Source organism: Lycorma delicatula, chromosome 1 (genome assembly GCF_047948215.1).
Source record: "Lycorma delicatula isolate Av1 chromosome 1, ASM4794821v1, whole genome shotgun sequence".
Lineage (NCBI taxonomy): Eukaryota > Metazoa > Arthropoda > Insecta > Hemiptera > Fulgoridae > Lycorma > Lycorma delicatula.
Window position 1 is genome coordinate 31,371,494 of NC_134455.1, and position 16,226 is coordinate 31,387,719.

General features: G+C 39.8%; 1 protein-coding gene across 1 annotated transcript in view; it reads right to left on the bottom strand.

Annotated features, from left to right (window-relative positions):
• LOC142317460 (acyl-CoA Delta-9 desaturase-like) overlaps positions 1 to 15,593 on the bottom strand; it is a 34,744-nt gene extending 19,151 nt beyond the window's left edge. The window contains exon 1 of the mRNA XM_075354027.1: positions 15,404 to 15,593. Within this exon, the coding sequence (XP_075210142.1) occupies positions 15,404 to 15,593 (190 nt within the window). The remainder of the gene's footprint in view (positions 1 to 15,403) is intronic.
• Positions 15,594 to 16,226: the final 633 nt, after the last annotated feature.

The following is a 16,226-nucleotide window of genomic DNA, read 5'->3' on the forward strand; positions in this document are numbered from 1 at the left end:
AAACCACTAGCAACATAGTTAGCAAAGTAGATTTTTCAGAACAGATTATCTAATAAGAGAGTTGTCAAAAGGTTATTAAAACACCAAAAAGAAAAATTTACATGAAAAGGTGTAAAGAGCCCTTGCCACTTAAAAATACAAAACATTTCTATCAAAATGTTGTCAATTCCATAAAAAAGGTCATAAAATTATTAAAAACTCATTCTTTCATTAAATTCATTATAATCTCATAAAGCCCTTCACATTCGTAATTCCTCTCATATAGATTTGCCTGTAGGCCATCCTTCTCTTTCTTCTTTCTTCCATCTTCCTGAAGACCTTAGTGTCAAATTCCAAAGTATCTGAGGTCTGAGGTATCAGAGATGGAATCTTCTGATCCTCCACAGTAAATCATGAAGAATGTCTTGCTGCTGGTATCTGATACCTGCTCACATGGTGTGATCAGTAGTTTCTTTGAATCAAGACTCGATGCACACCCCGGTAATGCATGTGGGGCGACTGAAGTGCTTGCCCTTTCATTTAATGGCCTCCACACTTTTGGAGACTCTATTACTTGTCATTCAAAATTCTTTTCTTCTAGCATCTTTACTTCAGGCTTTACAGTTGCCTAAACGGGGATCCTCCTTTTATGAATCATGAGACCTTGCTGATGGTGAGGGAGCTAGTAGTCAGTGATACAGTGCAGCTAGACAAAAGGAGCAACCATAATAGAGAGGTATCTGTTGAGAGCCAGACTAAGGAATGATTCCTGAAAGAGGACAGCAGCTCTTTCAGTAGTTGTTAAGGGAGTAGGTCAGGAGAACTTACGTAAACGGCGATATCAACGTCACTAAATCTTCTACGTACTGCGCAGCTGAAAACAATGGAAAACTACTGCTGGTTTTTTCCAAAGAAAATATAGCTCTTCGCATTTATTTTCATGTAACAAAGATGAAGACGTCTTCTTTGGTAAAATGTTCCGGAAATAATCTAGTCCCTCGTTTGGATCTTCGGATGGGGACTACTAAGGAAGGGTCACCACAAATTTAAAAAATAATATTCTATGAGTCGAAACGTGGAATGTTAGAGGTCTAAAAAAGGTTGGCTGGTTAGAAAATTTAAAGAGAGAAATGGATAGGTTAAATGTAGATGTACCAGGAGCTAGCGAGGTTCGGAGAAAGAGGAAAACGACTTTTGGTCAGGTGATTGTAGAATAATTAACTCAGCGTCAAATAAAGGGCAGGCAGAAGTAGGTTTCGTAATGAACAAGAAGATAGGAGAGAGAGTTAAGTATTTCAAACAGCTTAGGGATAGAATCATTGTAATACGGATAAAATCAAAACCTAAGCCTACAATGATTCTTAACGTCTATATGCTTAAAGTACCCATGGTGATGATGAGGTGGAGTGTGTAAACGAAGAAATGGAAGAAGCAATTAAACACACAAAAAGGTGATGAAAATTTAATAATAGTTGGAGATTAGAATGCAAGCATTGGAAAAGGCAAAGAAGTAAATATTGTGGGGGAATACGGGTGGGCAAAAGAATGAAAGACGGGACTGACTTATTAAGTTTTGCACTTTAGTAATTTATAAGTATGCTAGTGATGAAGAAGGTAAAAAGGAACTATCGACAGATAAGTACTATAAACAGGAAGTGAAAATTAGCGAAAGAAGAGTGAATTAAAGAAAAGTGTTCAGAAGTGGAAAGAGAAATGATCATTGGTAAAATAGACGGAGAATTCAAGAAGGTCAAGGAGAATTTTGTGGTACATAAATAAAAATCTAATAATGTATTAATTAAAGATGGTACACCGATTTATAATACGAAAGAAGAGGTCAATAGATGGGTGGAATATATTGAAGAGTTGTACGGAGGAAATGAATTAGAAACTGGTGTTATAGAGGAAGAAGAGGAAGCAGAAGAGGATGAAAAGGGAGATACAATACTGAGATATGAATTCAAGATAGGATTAAAGATTAGAATGGCAGAAAGACTCCTGGGATAGACGAGATACGTGCAGAATTACTGCGCAGTGCAGATGAGGAAGCGATAGATAGATTACACAAACTGGTGTATAATATTTACGAAAATGGAAAAGTTCCATCAGACTTCAAAACGAGGGTTATTTTCATGATACCAAAAAAAAGATTTGCTGATGATATAGTATTTCTAGCTGAGAGTAAAAAAGATTTAGAAGAAACAATGAATGACATGGATGAAGTCCTACGCAAAAACTATCGCATGAAAATAAACAAGAACAAAACGAAACTAATGAAATGTAGTAGAAATACTGCAGATAGACCACTGAATATAACAGTAGGAAGAGAAAAGATTATGGAGATAGAAGAATTTTGTTATTTAGGAAGTAGAATTAGTAAAGATGGACGAAGCAGGACTGATATAAAATGCGGAAGAGCACAAGCGAAACGAGCTTTCAGTCAGAAATATAATTTGCTTACATAAAAAATTAATTTAAACGTTAGGAAAAGATTTTTGAAAGTATATATTTGGAGCGTGGCTTTATATGGAAGTGAAACTTGGACGATCAGAGCACCTGAGAAGAAAAGATTAGACGCTTTTGAAATGCGGTGCTATAGGAGAATGTTAAAAATCAGATGGATGGATAAAGTGGGAAATGAAGAGGTGTTTCGGCAAATCGAAGAAGAAAGAAGCATTTGGAAAAATATAGTTTAAAGGAGAAACAGACTTATAGGCCACATATTAAGGCATCCTGGAATAGTCGCTTTGATATTGGAGGGGCAGGTAGACGGGAAAAATTGTGCAGTCAGGCAACGTTTGGAATATGTAAAACAAATTATTAGGGATGTAGGATGTAGGGGTATACCGAAATGAAATGCACTAGATAGAGAATCCCGGAAAACTGCATGAAACCAGTCAAATGACTGAAGGCAAAAACAAAATAAAGATTTTAATGTATTTCAGTTTCAAAATGATTAACCCTGTTCTGCAAATAGGTTTTTTAAAAATTGTAACTTATTTGATTGTAACAGATTGTTTACCTCTTTAAAAAAAAAAAAAATTGAGTCTGTTGGAGTTATAAAAACATGAAGAGGTGTTTCGGCAAATCGAAGAAGAAAGAAGCATTTGGAAAAACATAGTTTAAAGGAGAAACAGACTTATAGGCCACATATTAAGGCATCCTGGAATAGTCGCTTTGATATTGGAGGGGCAGGTAGACGGGAAAAATTGTGCAGTCAGGCAACGTTTGGAATATGTAAAACAAATTATTAGGGATGTAGTCGCTTTGATATTGGAGGGGCAGGTAGAAGGAAAACATTGTACAGGCAGGCAACGTTTGGAATATCTAAAACAAATTGTTAGAGATGTAGGATGTAAGGAGTATACCGAAATGAAACGACTAGCACTAGATAGGGAATCTAGGAGAACTGCATCAAACCAGTCAAATGACTGAAGAAAAAAAAAGATGGGATCATCAGTATTTCATTTTTTTCTGTCGTTAACGCAGCTTTAATTTCCTTATAGACTTCTTAATAGTCTATTGGCGTGCAGATACGCAACTATTTTTTCTTCATTTCCATTTTGCAGATCGGCTGCAGAACTATTTCGAAGACCGAACTCCTTTCTTAGGTCTTCATATACGGTACAATCTTTTATTAGATGCTTGACTGTAAGTGCTTTATTACAAACACCGCACATTGGTCTTTCTGCGCCGGTTAACAAATATGAATTTGTTTTTCGCATGTGACCGATTCTAAGTCTGGTCACCGCCACTTGTTCTCGGCGAGTCAGCTTCACGTCGCTCTTCCATTTATATGGAGAAGCTTTAACTGAGTTTAGTTTGGTACCTAATCTTCTCCAATCATTACTCCACCGGTTTCTTATTGTGTTGGTTAGACAATTTTTAAAATCTGCCACTCGTACAGGAATTATATTCAGGTTATCACAGACTGACGCTGTTCTGAGAGCTTCGTCTGCGCTTTCATTGTCTAGAATGCCAGCATGCCCTGGAGTCCATACAAATACGCATCGCTGTTCTCGTTGATTTAAAACGTTCAAAATGGACAGGATATTTGCAATAAGGACGTCCTTAATGTTCTTGTTCCGAATTACAGTCAGTGCACTTAGAGAGTCGGAACATATTAGCACTCTCTTCGTGTAGTGAAGAGCTTGCTGTGTGGCAAAACGTTTTGCCATATAAATACTTATACGGCTTCTCCAAGAAGAATGGGCTTCTCCATTTACATATATATGGAGCATCCAGCACCGTGCAAGGTTCTAGAACCATCAGTAAAAGTTTTAATGTATACTTCGTAACTGCTGACGGTTGATAAAAATTTCTGTTGAATGATTACAGCTGGCTTCTCTTTTATTTTTCCAGAACAGAGATCCTGTCTTGTGTTTACTGCTGGTAAAAACTATGGCGGTATTTCTCTTGTAGAAATTACTAACCTCTCCGGTAAAGCAATTTCATATTTTCTTGTCAATTCGTGATACTTTATTCCGGCTGGTCTGGAATAGGTAGCCGATGTTCATATAATGTACCCAAAGGATGATAGTTGAAAGTTTTATTATTTATATGGGTAGAAGAGGCGCATATATTTGTCACGTTTTCTCTGGTGAAAATTTGAATCCATTATTCCTCGCAACTTCATTCAGTGCGTTTATCGCTAGTTGAAATTTGTACTTCACCACAGCTGTAGTGTAGCTAGAATACACAATTACCAAATAATCTACATAAATACTTTTGCTGTTTTCTGTGCTGGAATGGTTAGTACTTTATTGATGGCGATCGTGAACAAGGTACCGCTCAACGGCAAGCCTTGTGGTATGCCAATTTCTAATAATTTTTTTTCTATTGAATATTCACTGTGGTCTCCTTGAGTGCGTCCAGAGTTACTGTGCGTTGGTATACTATCATTTATTTTTTTGGCTGCTGGTCGTGTGTATATCTTCCAGGAGTATCAAGGCTTTGCTGATTATCAGGCTGTTGGCACAGTTAGCACTTGTCTATTTTAGGCTTGTCATTTCTTACTGCTACAGAGGTAAAAGGGTTACATTTATACGACGCGTACCCGCCTCATCGCGGCTGAAAGGTGGCGACTCCTGGTCGTAAGACCCTATAACAAGCAAGGATTTTTCCCTAGTTCTGCTTGGCCTGTTTTCAGAGCAAGGGCCGTAATCTGTGGTTTCGTGCCGTACGATCTCGTATTGCACCCAATCGATCCAGTAACGGCCGAGAGGTACAAAGAGTGACAGGGGAATACAGAAATTCCCGACTGACCGTGATCGCTGCAGGTAGTAGTCACATTTGTGGGCTTGCCCAGAGTTCTCAGCTACGAGGAAGACAGCGAGAGTCTGTCAGCCTGCTAGGTGTTACTGTGTTTGGCGTTAGGGAATCTTCAGCCATGTCCGAATTTCAGGAGGTGAGGAAATCCAGGCGGAAGAGGAAGCCTGAGCCAGTACCGTCAACAAACTTCTCAGAGAACGAGGTAAGCGAGGCGTTGGACACGAGGCCACCCACCCAGTGCAACCCAACCCGGTAGTTGAGGAATTCAAAATGGCGAAGGACAGACCTGGAAGTTCTACCCTGCTGACTAAAGTAGTCCAGGAGGATCTGGACTACTTGATAGACTTCTTGTCGGTCCCGGCGGCGTTAGTGTAGGGACGAGGAAGACGATTCTTCGCCGCCTTGCTAAGATCAAGGAGGCTTTTACGCCGGTGTGTGAGTGCTTTGAAGCTTTGGCCTTTAAGCCGAAGGAGGTGAAAACGGTTCCAAAGTTGTCCAAGTCCCAGCGCTACGCTGATATGCTTAAGACCAACCGCGAGGCCAACAAGGCGGCTAAGAAGCCGGAGGTCCTATTTGTCAACGAGATAGAGGTCTCGAAGACCACGAGCCAAGACCTGAAGCGTAATTTTACGGCAACCCTTCGTGGTGACCGAAATCAGCTTAAGATCAAGGATATTAAGGAGACCAGCAAAGGGCTGTTAGTTGTCGCTGAAAACAAGGAGACGGTCCAAATCATCAAGGACTCACCGGCAGTCGATTTTAGGTCAAGGTGGACTCCTTGACCTTGTCTCTCATCCGAGAACAGAACACTGACTGACTTGGATGAGGCAACGTTTAAGGTTCAGTGTAGGCTCATATTTAAGACTGGCAAGCGTGATACCCCACAGTATCACGGTGTGTTCCAGTAAGGGGCTGGTCTCCATCAAAGTTCGTGTCGGAAACATGATCTTCGTTGACTTGCATCCTGTCGCGTAAAGAAATATAACTTCATGTGCAGCATCTCATGAGAAATTTTAACACACCACGTTTTCAGCACGCTGGGAAGTGCCCAACAAAACGCAACATATTAAAAACCCTAGTCACGTATATTTTCCGCCCAGTATATTTTCCGCCCCGGTAAAGGCACAGAGAACTCGCTTCTCAGAGTTATGAATTTGGCTTCGGCCAGCGAGTGCAAGTATGTACTCGGTGTCTTTCTGGACATACCCGGGCCGTTCAACAACTTGTGGTGGCCCTCTGCCTTGTTTCAACTGCAGCAGCGTGGTTGCACGCTAAATGAGATTAGAACTCTCTCTAGTTACTTCAACGATAGAACTGTCGTCCTTCATGACGGCAGTTCGGAGGTAGGAGAGATCCTGTCTAAATGTTGTCCAAAGGTCAGTGTTCTATCTCTAGGTAGCGACCCAGGCATGTAAGGGATTAAGGTTGTGGAGTCTTCAGCATAGGATGGTTTTCAGTGCGGAGAAAACCACTATGATTTTTTTGAAGGGTCGCCTAGCTGCAACCCGTTATCCGCGGGTTGTGATGGACAGCCTTCCAATTAGGTAAGTTACCGTTCAGAAGTATCTGGGTTTTATCCTTAATGAGAGGCTTCTCTTCAAAGAGTACCTCCAGTTTGTAGCAAAGAAGGCCATCGATGCTTTCTTCGGTGTCCGTAGTCATCCATCCTGACTGGGGGTTAGATTTCCGTACCATGCGTATTCTTTACAAAGGTGTCTGTGAGGTCATAATGCTGTACGCTGTGTCCGCCTGGGCTCATCGTTTACAATTCCAATGTTATAGAGGCATTCTTTTGCGAGCCAAGCGTCTTCTATTGCTAGCTGTTGTCACTGGCTACAGAACTGTCTCACGAGAGGCAGTCATTGTGATCGCCGGCATAAAACCCTTAGATATTTTGGCTACAGATCGTAGCCAGCGGTATATTTCCAAGAAGAGAGGCCTTCAAACGTAAGGGCGTTGTGCTAAATTGAAGACCAAGGTTTTGACTCTTGACAGCTAGGTGGAACGATTCTTCTACTGGTCGATACAAGCATGGTATTTTTCCAAATGTTAGGGATTTGCGAGCGATTACCTGGGTTTACCCCAATCGGCATATTACTCAAATTCTTTTAGGACGAGGTGCTTTTAGAGATAGTTAGGCTAGGTTTAGTTTGGCTGACTCCAGTTTGTGTCCGGACTGAAGGGTCGATGATACGGTGGACCATGTCCTGTATGTCTGCCCCAGGTACGAAGCTGAGCGTAGCAGAGTTGTAAGGGAACTTGAGAGAATAAACTCCTTCTCTGATCTGCGAGTCAACTGGAGGACTCGCAGAGACTGGACAGTTGTGGCTGGCTTCCTTCGATTCCTCGCCCAACGTAGAGCGACCGAAGAGATTTAGTAGAGTAGCAACCTGGGCGGCTAGGGTCCGCCTGAACAGTTTGATTGACCGAAGGTAAAGGTGCTTTGGCAGCGAACCACGGTTAGTTAAATAGAAGTGATTACGTTTGTAAAAGCTGTCGGCGGAACGGCGAATGTACTGCCGATGGGCATGGGATACCTTGCAGCTTTGAGGTGTAGCGGCATCCCGACAATGGCTTATGAGGTGAATGTCACGCGGGACTCTGCAATGGAGCCGAGTGGGAGTAGGAGGTCTTTCCGCCTCTCCCTAGTGGACCAAACTGGAGTTCATAATTTAACCTAAGTCTGGGGTTTGAACTAAAGTTGAGTACACTAAGGAAACTAGGATCCCTGCAGAAAACGCATTCAAGAAAGCAAAGAGCAGACCTGGCAGATCTGCCCCTAAAGCAGGCCAGGAGGACCTGGACTACTGGTTTCAGTTTTTGGCGCATCCCGGCAGCGTCAGCTTCGTAACGTGGAAGACCATTCTTCCTAGTTTGACTAAGCTAAAAGTGGCGTTTTCTACTGTGGAAGAATGCTTTGAGACCTTAGCCTTAAAGTCCGAGGAGGCTAAAGACCTTTCTGAGGTGGTTCAAGCCCCAGTGCAGCCCATGCGCTACGCTGATGTCCTGAAGTTCAAGCGAGAGCCTCCCACGGAGACTACAAATCTCCCATGAAGCTCACCCGCGCACCATGCGGGGGTGAGCTTCATGGGTTCCATCTTATGTCTCTCATCAGGAACCTCGTTCAGTGGGGGATAGTCATTGTCGCTAAGGTGGAGTGGGGTCAGACCTTCATCTATTTTCACCACCTCCCGATGAAACACGCTGGATTCGCTTCGCCCTTGAAAATAATTTCTGAGGTTCTACAGTTGTTTCGCATGAACCTTAAGGAAATCTTCGACACCTCTTCCACCCATGCTTCTGGACAGATGGAAGCGAGCTGTAGAACTGCGCGGGTGACGTGCTCGGTGCTCCGTGAACTCACTTCTAAGAAGCCGATTAAGCCCCTCAAGTTCCGTTCTCGTTCATATCAGAACTCCAAAACTGTAGGCAACCAACGGTACAGCGTAGGTATTGATGTTCTTTACTTTACTGTCTCCGCTCCACTGCGACTTCATGTAAGCACGCACATGAGCTTTGAAGTCAGATGTAAGAACCTCCTTTGCTTGGCTGTAGCTGATTCCCATACCCTGAATGAAGCCAAGATACCGGTAGGTTTCCCCACGCTGCACAGCTGTCATCACCGAAGGGGGATCCATGAACGGCACACTACAATTATCCATTGGCGACCAAACTACTTTTATCATGTCATTAACTCTATACTTTTCTAAACCAAACCTCATACGTATGTCGACACTGAATTTCTCGACCAACCTAACCCTTCTTAACCTAGACACCCTTCTTGGTGTCAGAAAGAAGTTTTATATAATCCATATACATGAGGTGGCTATAACAGTACTGGCCAATTGAAACCCCTCATTGGCCGATTTCAGGATATTGGACAGACGTATATATTGTCACAAGACTTGGTGCCATCGTATTAAGCAACTGCTCTACGTTAAATTTAGACGTGGAAGGGGCAGCATCTTCTTCTGCATAAGTGGTCGATGGTCGAGGTGTACATTGACTAACAATTTTCTTCGCTTCAGGATAACTCACTTTTTGAAACGTTTTAACTTCCTGAATGGCCGTTTCCAATTTACATACTGGGCAGTTCCTTGATCGGCAGTTATGATGCCCTTTACAATTAATGCAGCTTGGAGGGCCTTTACATGGATAACCCTCATGTGTTTTCATTCCACATATGCATATTTCCTGCGCTTCACATCTAGCTGCACTGTGTCCGAATCGTTGACACTTAAAGCATCTCATAGACTGCGGAATAAAAGCTCGTACATCAAGTCGATCTATGTCGGCTCGTACCTCTTCAGGAAGGGTAGGCCTATTAAATGTCAAAACATGCGAGACCGAAGGAACAACTTCACCACTTCTTGTACAATTTCTTCTTCTGTACAATTTAGAATATCGCGACAAACAACTCCTCTTGATGTATTAAGGGTGCTATGCGGTTGCACAGATACCGCAAATTCACCGATCTTCTTCAATGCCTGGACTTTCTGGCTTTGACTGTCGTTGATAGTTTTGACGTGCAATCCATTAAAAGTTTTCTGAATTTCTTTAACAGGACCACCAGCACAATTAGCAATCTCTCTAGCGATTAAGAATGAACTAACTTTTTGAAAGTTTCCATTCTCCTTCGTAATAATTAAAAGTCTTGGCTTAGGTACATTATAGCCAAACAGACTTTTCTTTATGTCTTTACAGATTCTATCAGCATCTCTCTTAATTTTATCTGATTCTTTACTTTTTTCCTTTTCGCTTGTGGTGAATCGGATGTTTCTAAACGAGGTTGTTTATGTGCACCCTTTGCCACGTTTGTTTGTTCATGTATGTTCATTTATGTTCATTTGAGTTGGTCCCTTCTATAGCAAGGCTAGCCGCCGAGGTACACCCCCACTCCAGGACTACTAACCTTGGAGGTCGATCCGGTACTCCGGTGAAACCGGCATATGTCCTGGCAGAGAGCGGATGCGCAATCTCTGCACTGACTCCAGGCTCCTACTCACCGAAGTTTTCAGAACTCCCATGCACCGACATACATTGGCACCATTAATACATGCTTGCCATCGCAGGGGGCATGTGGCCAACGGAAGGGTCTCCGTTACACCTGCAATAACATTGATCCTGGCCGCCATATCGCCAGCTCTAAATATGGTATTTGTCCACTTCCTAATCGTTTAATTGTTCATATCCTGCAGGTGGCCGAAAAACCTAGTCCTTCTGGTGACCTGAAGATGGATACAGGTCAAAAAGGAAAAGCATATCCGAGGAATTTACTTGGAGCCCCGTTAGCCAGCTATATGTATTGTGCATAAGTACAGCTGTTACCGCCCTGGTCGTGGAACGTAGATGTTGTGTTCCGGACGTGGGGATTACCTACCTCAGGGCATTTTATTATTATCATTATTTTTTTTCTTTGTTTTACGGGCATCGACTGCTAAGGTCATTAGCCCTCGTCACACTCTTAAAAAGAGGATAGTATCACCATCAGGGTCGTCACATGTAAGGGTGTAAAGGGCCCTTACATTTTTATATAAAAGCACAAAGTACACAGAAAACATTAATCTAACAACAAAATACAAAACAACACTTATGGGGTGTAAAGGGCCCCAATCTTAAAAGAATTGAGAAAAATCACAAATAAAATAAATAGAATATACAACTCTTTACAATACCATTATCTCCTTCTACATGGCTCGTTTAATTATTTATTTAAGCACCCTCGGGGCGACCAGAACCGCCGTTAAACAGCATATCAGTTGTCTCAGGATGCCGTGGCAGTTGACTCCCCCCTATAAACAGTCCCGTAGGACGTAACCCATCGGGGTCCTCCCAATGTGACCACCTGCTCAGGCCAAATAGCCCCTGGGTGGGGAGGCTACCCTTCACGGTCATGACCTACTTAGCTACAGGCATGCATTGCGCTTACCCATAGCCTCGCGCCCTAAGTCCACTCTTGAGGGTCCCCCATGCCATCATTGGACACACCCCTACTCGCTGCTCTTGGATGCAGGCGAGCCACGGTGGCCTAGACAAGAGGGCTACCTCCCGTCACTATACGTGCCACGCTTCGAGACTTCGTTATATATATATATATATATAAACTACCTGTTAGAGTTTGTTTAATACAGCTTTGAATTTTTCGCTTTTACAGACTTCTAAGAAGTCCACTGGCGTGTAAATAAGCAACTATCTTTTCCTCATTTCCATTATCCAAATCAGCAGCAATATCATTTCTTAACAGGAACCCCTTTCTGAGGTCCTCATATATAGTACACTGTTCCATTAGATGCTTTATTGTAAGTGTTTTATTACAAACACCGCACATTGGTTAACAAACCGCTCTTCGCCGGTTAACAAATATGAATTTGTTATTCGCGTGTGACCGATTCTAAGTCTGGTCACAGCCACTTGTTCTCGGCGAGTCAACTTCACGTCGCTTTTCCATTTATACGGAGAGGTTTTGATTGAGTTTAATTCTGTATTTAGACTCCTCCAATCAGTATTCCAATTGTTTCTTATTATGTTAGACAGTTCTCAACATCTGCCACCCTTACAGGAATTGCATCCAAAACATCGCAGATTGTTGCCTTTCTGGCAGTTCCGTCTGCGCTTTCATTACCTGCAATACCAGCATGCCCTGGATTTCACACAAATACGCATCGCTGTCATCGTTGATTTAGAACGTACAAAATGGACAGGATGTTTGCAATTAGGACATCCTTAGTGTTCTTGTTCCGAATTGCAACAAGTGTACTTAGAGAATCTGAATATATCAGTACTCTCTCTTTGCAATAGTGTTCTGTGTACCGAAGAGCTTGCTGTATGGCAGTAAGTTCTGCAATTCAGTTCTGGCCAATCTGGCAGTTTCCAAAAATGGGCTCTCCATTTACATATATGGAGCTTCCAATACCATGTTCGGTATTAGAAACGTCAGTATAAATTCTAATATGTTCTTCGTAGCTATACTGACGGTTGCTAAAAATTCCTGTTGGATGATCACTGCTGGCTTCTTTTTTATTTCTTTCTGAGAGAGATCCAACCTTGTATTTACCGCTGGCAAGAGCCATGGCAGTATTTCTCTCGTAGAAATTGCTAATGTATCTGGAATAGCAATTTCGTGTTCTCTTCTTAATTCGTGATACGTAATTCCGGCTGGTCTGGAATAGGTAGCACGATGTTCGTATAATGCAGCCAAAGGATGGTTGCTAAAAAGTTTGTTATTTATATAGGCAGGAAAGGCCCATATATTTGCTGCATATCTTAGCAAAAGGATCTCTCTTCTATAATGTAGTGGCAGTATTCCGGCTTCGGACATTAGACTAGTCACCGGACTTGTGCCGAAAGCGCCTGTCGCATATCTTATTCCGCTGTTATGAATTACGTCTAACATTCTTAAATGCGACTTCCTAGCGGATGAATATACAATACATCCGTAGTCTAGTTTCGATTGAACCAATGCCTTATACAGTCTCAATAACATCTCTTTATCTGAGCCTTTATTTCACCATAGCTGTCTTGTTACTGGCATACACAACTGCCAAATCATCAACATAGACGCTTTTGCTGGTTTCTACTGGAATCGCTGATATTAATTTATTAATAGCGATGGTAAACAAAGTACCGCTCAGCGGCAAACCTTGTGGTATGCCATTTTCCAGAAATAATAAGCTCAGAAATTAATCTTGCTATGTCATCATCTTTCTAATCAAAATTCGACAAGTATATGCTGCAGACAGTGATCTGAAGCGGACGCTTCATTCTAACGGCGTCCGCTTATAGGTTTGTATTTAGATCAACCGCTTCGGCGGTAGCTCTAGTCGATGTTAATATGTGCGTCTTGGTGGACCAATGTCTGAGGAATCCTTCTTGGCTAAGTCTGGAGTGCCCCAAGGCTCTGTTTTGGGTCCCCTTCTTTTTATTATTTTTATAAATGATATCGGGGATCTTTTGACATGCGATTTTTAGATGTTTGCCTTAGACGTCAAAATATATTGTCCAATCAGGAGTAGTATGGATCACCTGTTGCTACAATCGAATATTAACAGAGTTGTTGAGTGAGCTAACCACAATTGTATGCCCTTAAATTTTCAGAAGACCAAACATTTGACTTTTCTCGTAAGACATTGAACTCCGTTTTCAGCTATAGGATTGGTACACACGCTATTGTCGCTGAAACATTGGTTGAGGACCTCGAATTTGACACGAAATTGTATTATCACGAATATGTTGCTCGGATTGTCAATAAAGCACGCCGGGACCTTGGTCTTGTCCTTTGGATTTGTGGACGGTTTAACAGTATTTCCACTTGTAACCTTATACAAATCTTTGGTGAGGTGCAGCTTGAAGTACTCAACTGCAGTGTGGAACAATATACGGAATTTTACCGCTGATCTGGTTGAGGGTGTTCAGAATAGATTCTTGAACTGGTTGCATTTTAAATTTAAAGATTGTTTTGTTGAAAGTGGTAGAGAAGATACGTTGAGGCAATTAGAACTTTCCAGATTTCTGATAAAAGAACATACTTTGATATCATTTTCTTTTATAAAGCTCTGCACAATAAACTTCCAACACATTACCAAGTTGTCTTACAAAACCAGGCCAGGTCAGTGAGGTCTTTTAGACAATTTGTGACACCAGTGGTTCTACCATGTCTCCGATTCATCAGTGTACCAGCATTGCAATGAAGTTCCAGGATAAGCTAAGCTTTTGGGAAGATGAGAAGACCTTTATTAAAAATTTGGAATGGTTTAGTCCTTCTTTAATTCCTTTTCCCTTTATATTTAGTAGTTCAATTACAATTCGTTCCTTGCTGCCTAGGTTCTTTTGTTCATCTGGGGTGCTAAGGTTACAATAAGGATGGTGGAGGCGAAACATGAAAATACAATTTAAAAATTCTTAAGCTTATTCTTTAACTTTCTTCATAATTATAACCCTAGTAATAATGTTCATTTTTATGATTTTGGAATTATTGTTATTTTTAAAAGATTATTAATTATAAGTTATTGTTATATTTAAAATGTATCCGTATTAATATTTTGTTCTTGATTTTGTATATTTTAATTTATATGTTTTTATTATCACTCCATAACCACCATAATTAAAACTCTAATTATTATTTTTGCTATATTTGAATTTATAATTGCTATTATTATTATTGTATTTTAAATATTGTGATTTTAATTTATGAGTTGTTGACTTATAACTATTTTAATGATATTGTAATTAGTGTATATGTTTTTGTGTAATATTGTGCAACATACGAAGGTTTTATATAGCTGTTCTGTTGCACAAACAAATATACAAATTATTATTATTAACAGAATATAGCATTTAAATAACTAAATGAAAATACAAGGTATTAATTCGTAAAAAATCATAAAAGGATGTAAAAAATAAGGCATTATGAAATTTAAAATAAAACCAAAAAAAACTCTATATAATCTTTTCAATTGTAACACGGTAGAATGAAAATGTTCCTACAAACTCTAGTAAAGAAAACTAATGGAATGAAATTTGTATTTTTACAAATTTTTATATAATCATATTTTTAAATCTTTTGAATCAATTTGTAAAAAGGAGACTTTGCAAAAAGAAAAATTTACCCTAAGTTGGAATAAGTAGATAGAACTTCTCTATCTATGTATCATCAATTCATAAATAGCAAATGTTATTTACATTATTCTTAAGAACAATTTTACATAACTTCAAAAGTAGAGTTCCATTTGTCAGTTTACTATTTAGTTCTGCTTTTGACAAACCCTTTTCATAAAAAATACATATTCATGTTTTTCCATTAACTAAAATGGAAAAACATTTTAGTGTTTTTCCATTTTTTTATACTGACATTTCCTGTCAGTATAGGTATACTGACAGGAAATAATTAGTATGAAAAAGATCTCTGAAAGAGGAGTTGTGAAATATTCTAAGTTTTGTAAAAGAGAGGGATAATGGAATGTACTTAGTAAATAATAATTATAACTACAAAATAAAATAAGTTCTTTGACAAATTAGTGAAGGTCTGGTTTCTGACCTAATACAGACATTTTTTTTTTGTTTTGCACAATTTTTTACCTTTCTACAAGTACCATCCATAAACTATCAACACTAACTAAAGAAAAATAACAAAGATAAAAATGTCAAAAATACTCACTATAGATCATTGTAACTGTTTTGCAGGAGAAAAATAGAAGATAAGTGCCATACAGAGTACCAATATGAAGGATGAGAAAACCAATTGCATTAAACCATACTATCTTTTTCTTGTAAGGCTGCTTTTTGATCATTTGTGCTGTGTTATCTTTACTTGAAATGACATCTTCATAAACTTTATCAGTGTACATCATTCACCCTATTAAAACATTAATAATAAATGTACAGATTAATAATAAGTTATTAGTGCACAGTATTTGTGCAAGATGCCATACTAAATGGTCCTAGGCTGCCTAAAAACACAAGCTGTTCCTGAGAATAGTTGTTCTCAAAAACGATTCCATAACAGGCTTCTATTTTGAAAGTGATAAAAGAAAAGTGATCTCACTAATCAAACATATTCCTGGAGATCAGCATGTCAAACCATTGAAATGCAGATGATACTTAACTCTACAAGGAACATCTTTAATCTGTTGATCCCCTGAACTTGTTATGGTGATGAACATCATTGTTGTGTAAGATACCAACTTCAGCTCTTGCCTATTTTCCTCAGATGGTTTACATAATCCATAAATAAGAAAGACTGTTATTGATAGTATAAAATAATAAAATACAACATTTGAGTCATTAAACAATGCATAGTGTTGACTCTTTTTACACAGTAGAAAGATCAGTTTACCAGAATCATTTATAAACAGACTTGAGTGTGTTTTGTGTAGATTCAAGTTTACATAATGATATAGTTTTATTATATATCAAAAACTTCATTCTAATTAATATCAAGCAGAGTTTAATGTTGAAGTAATTCAGATTGTTTTATTCAC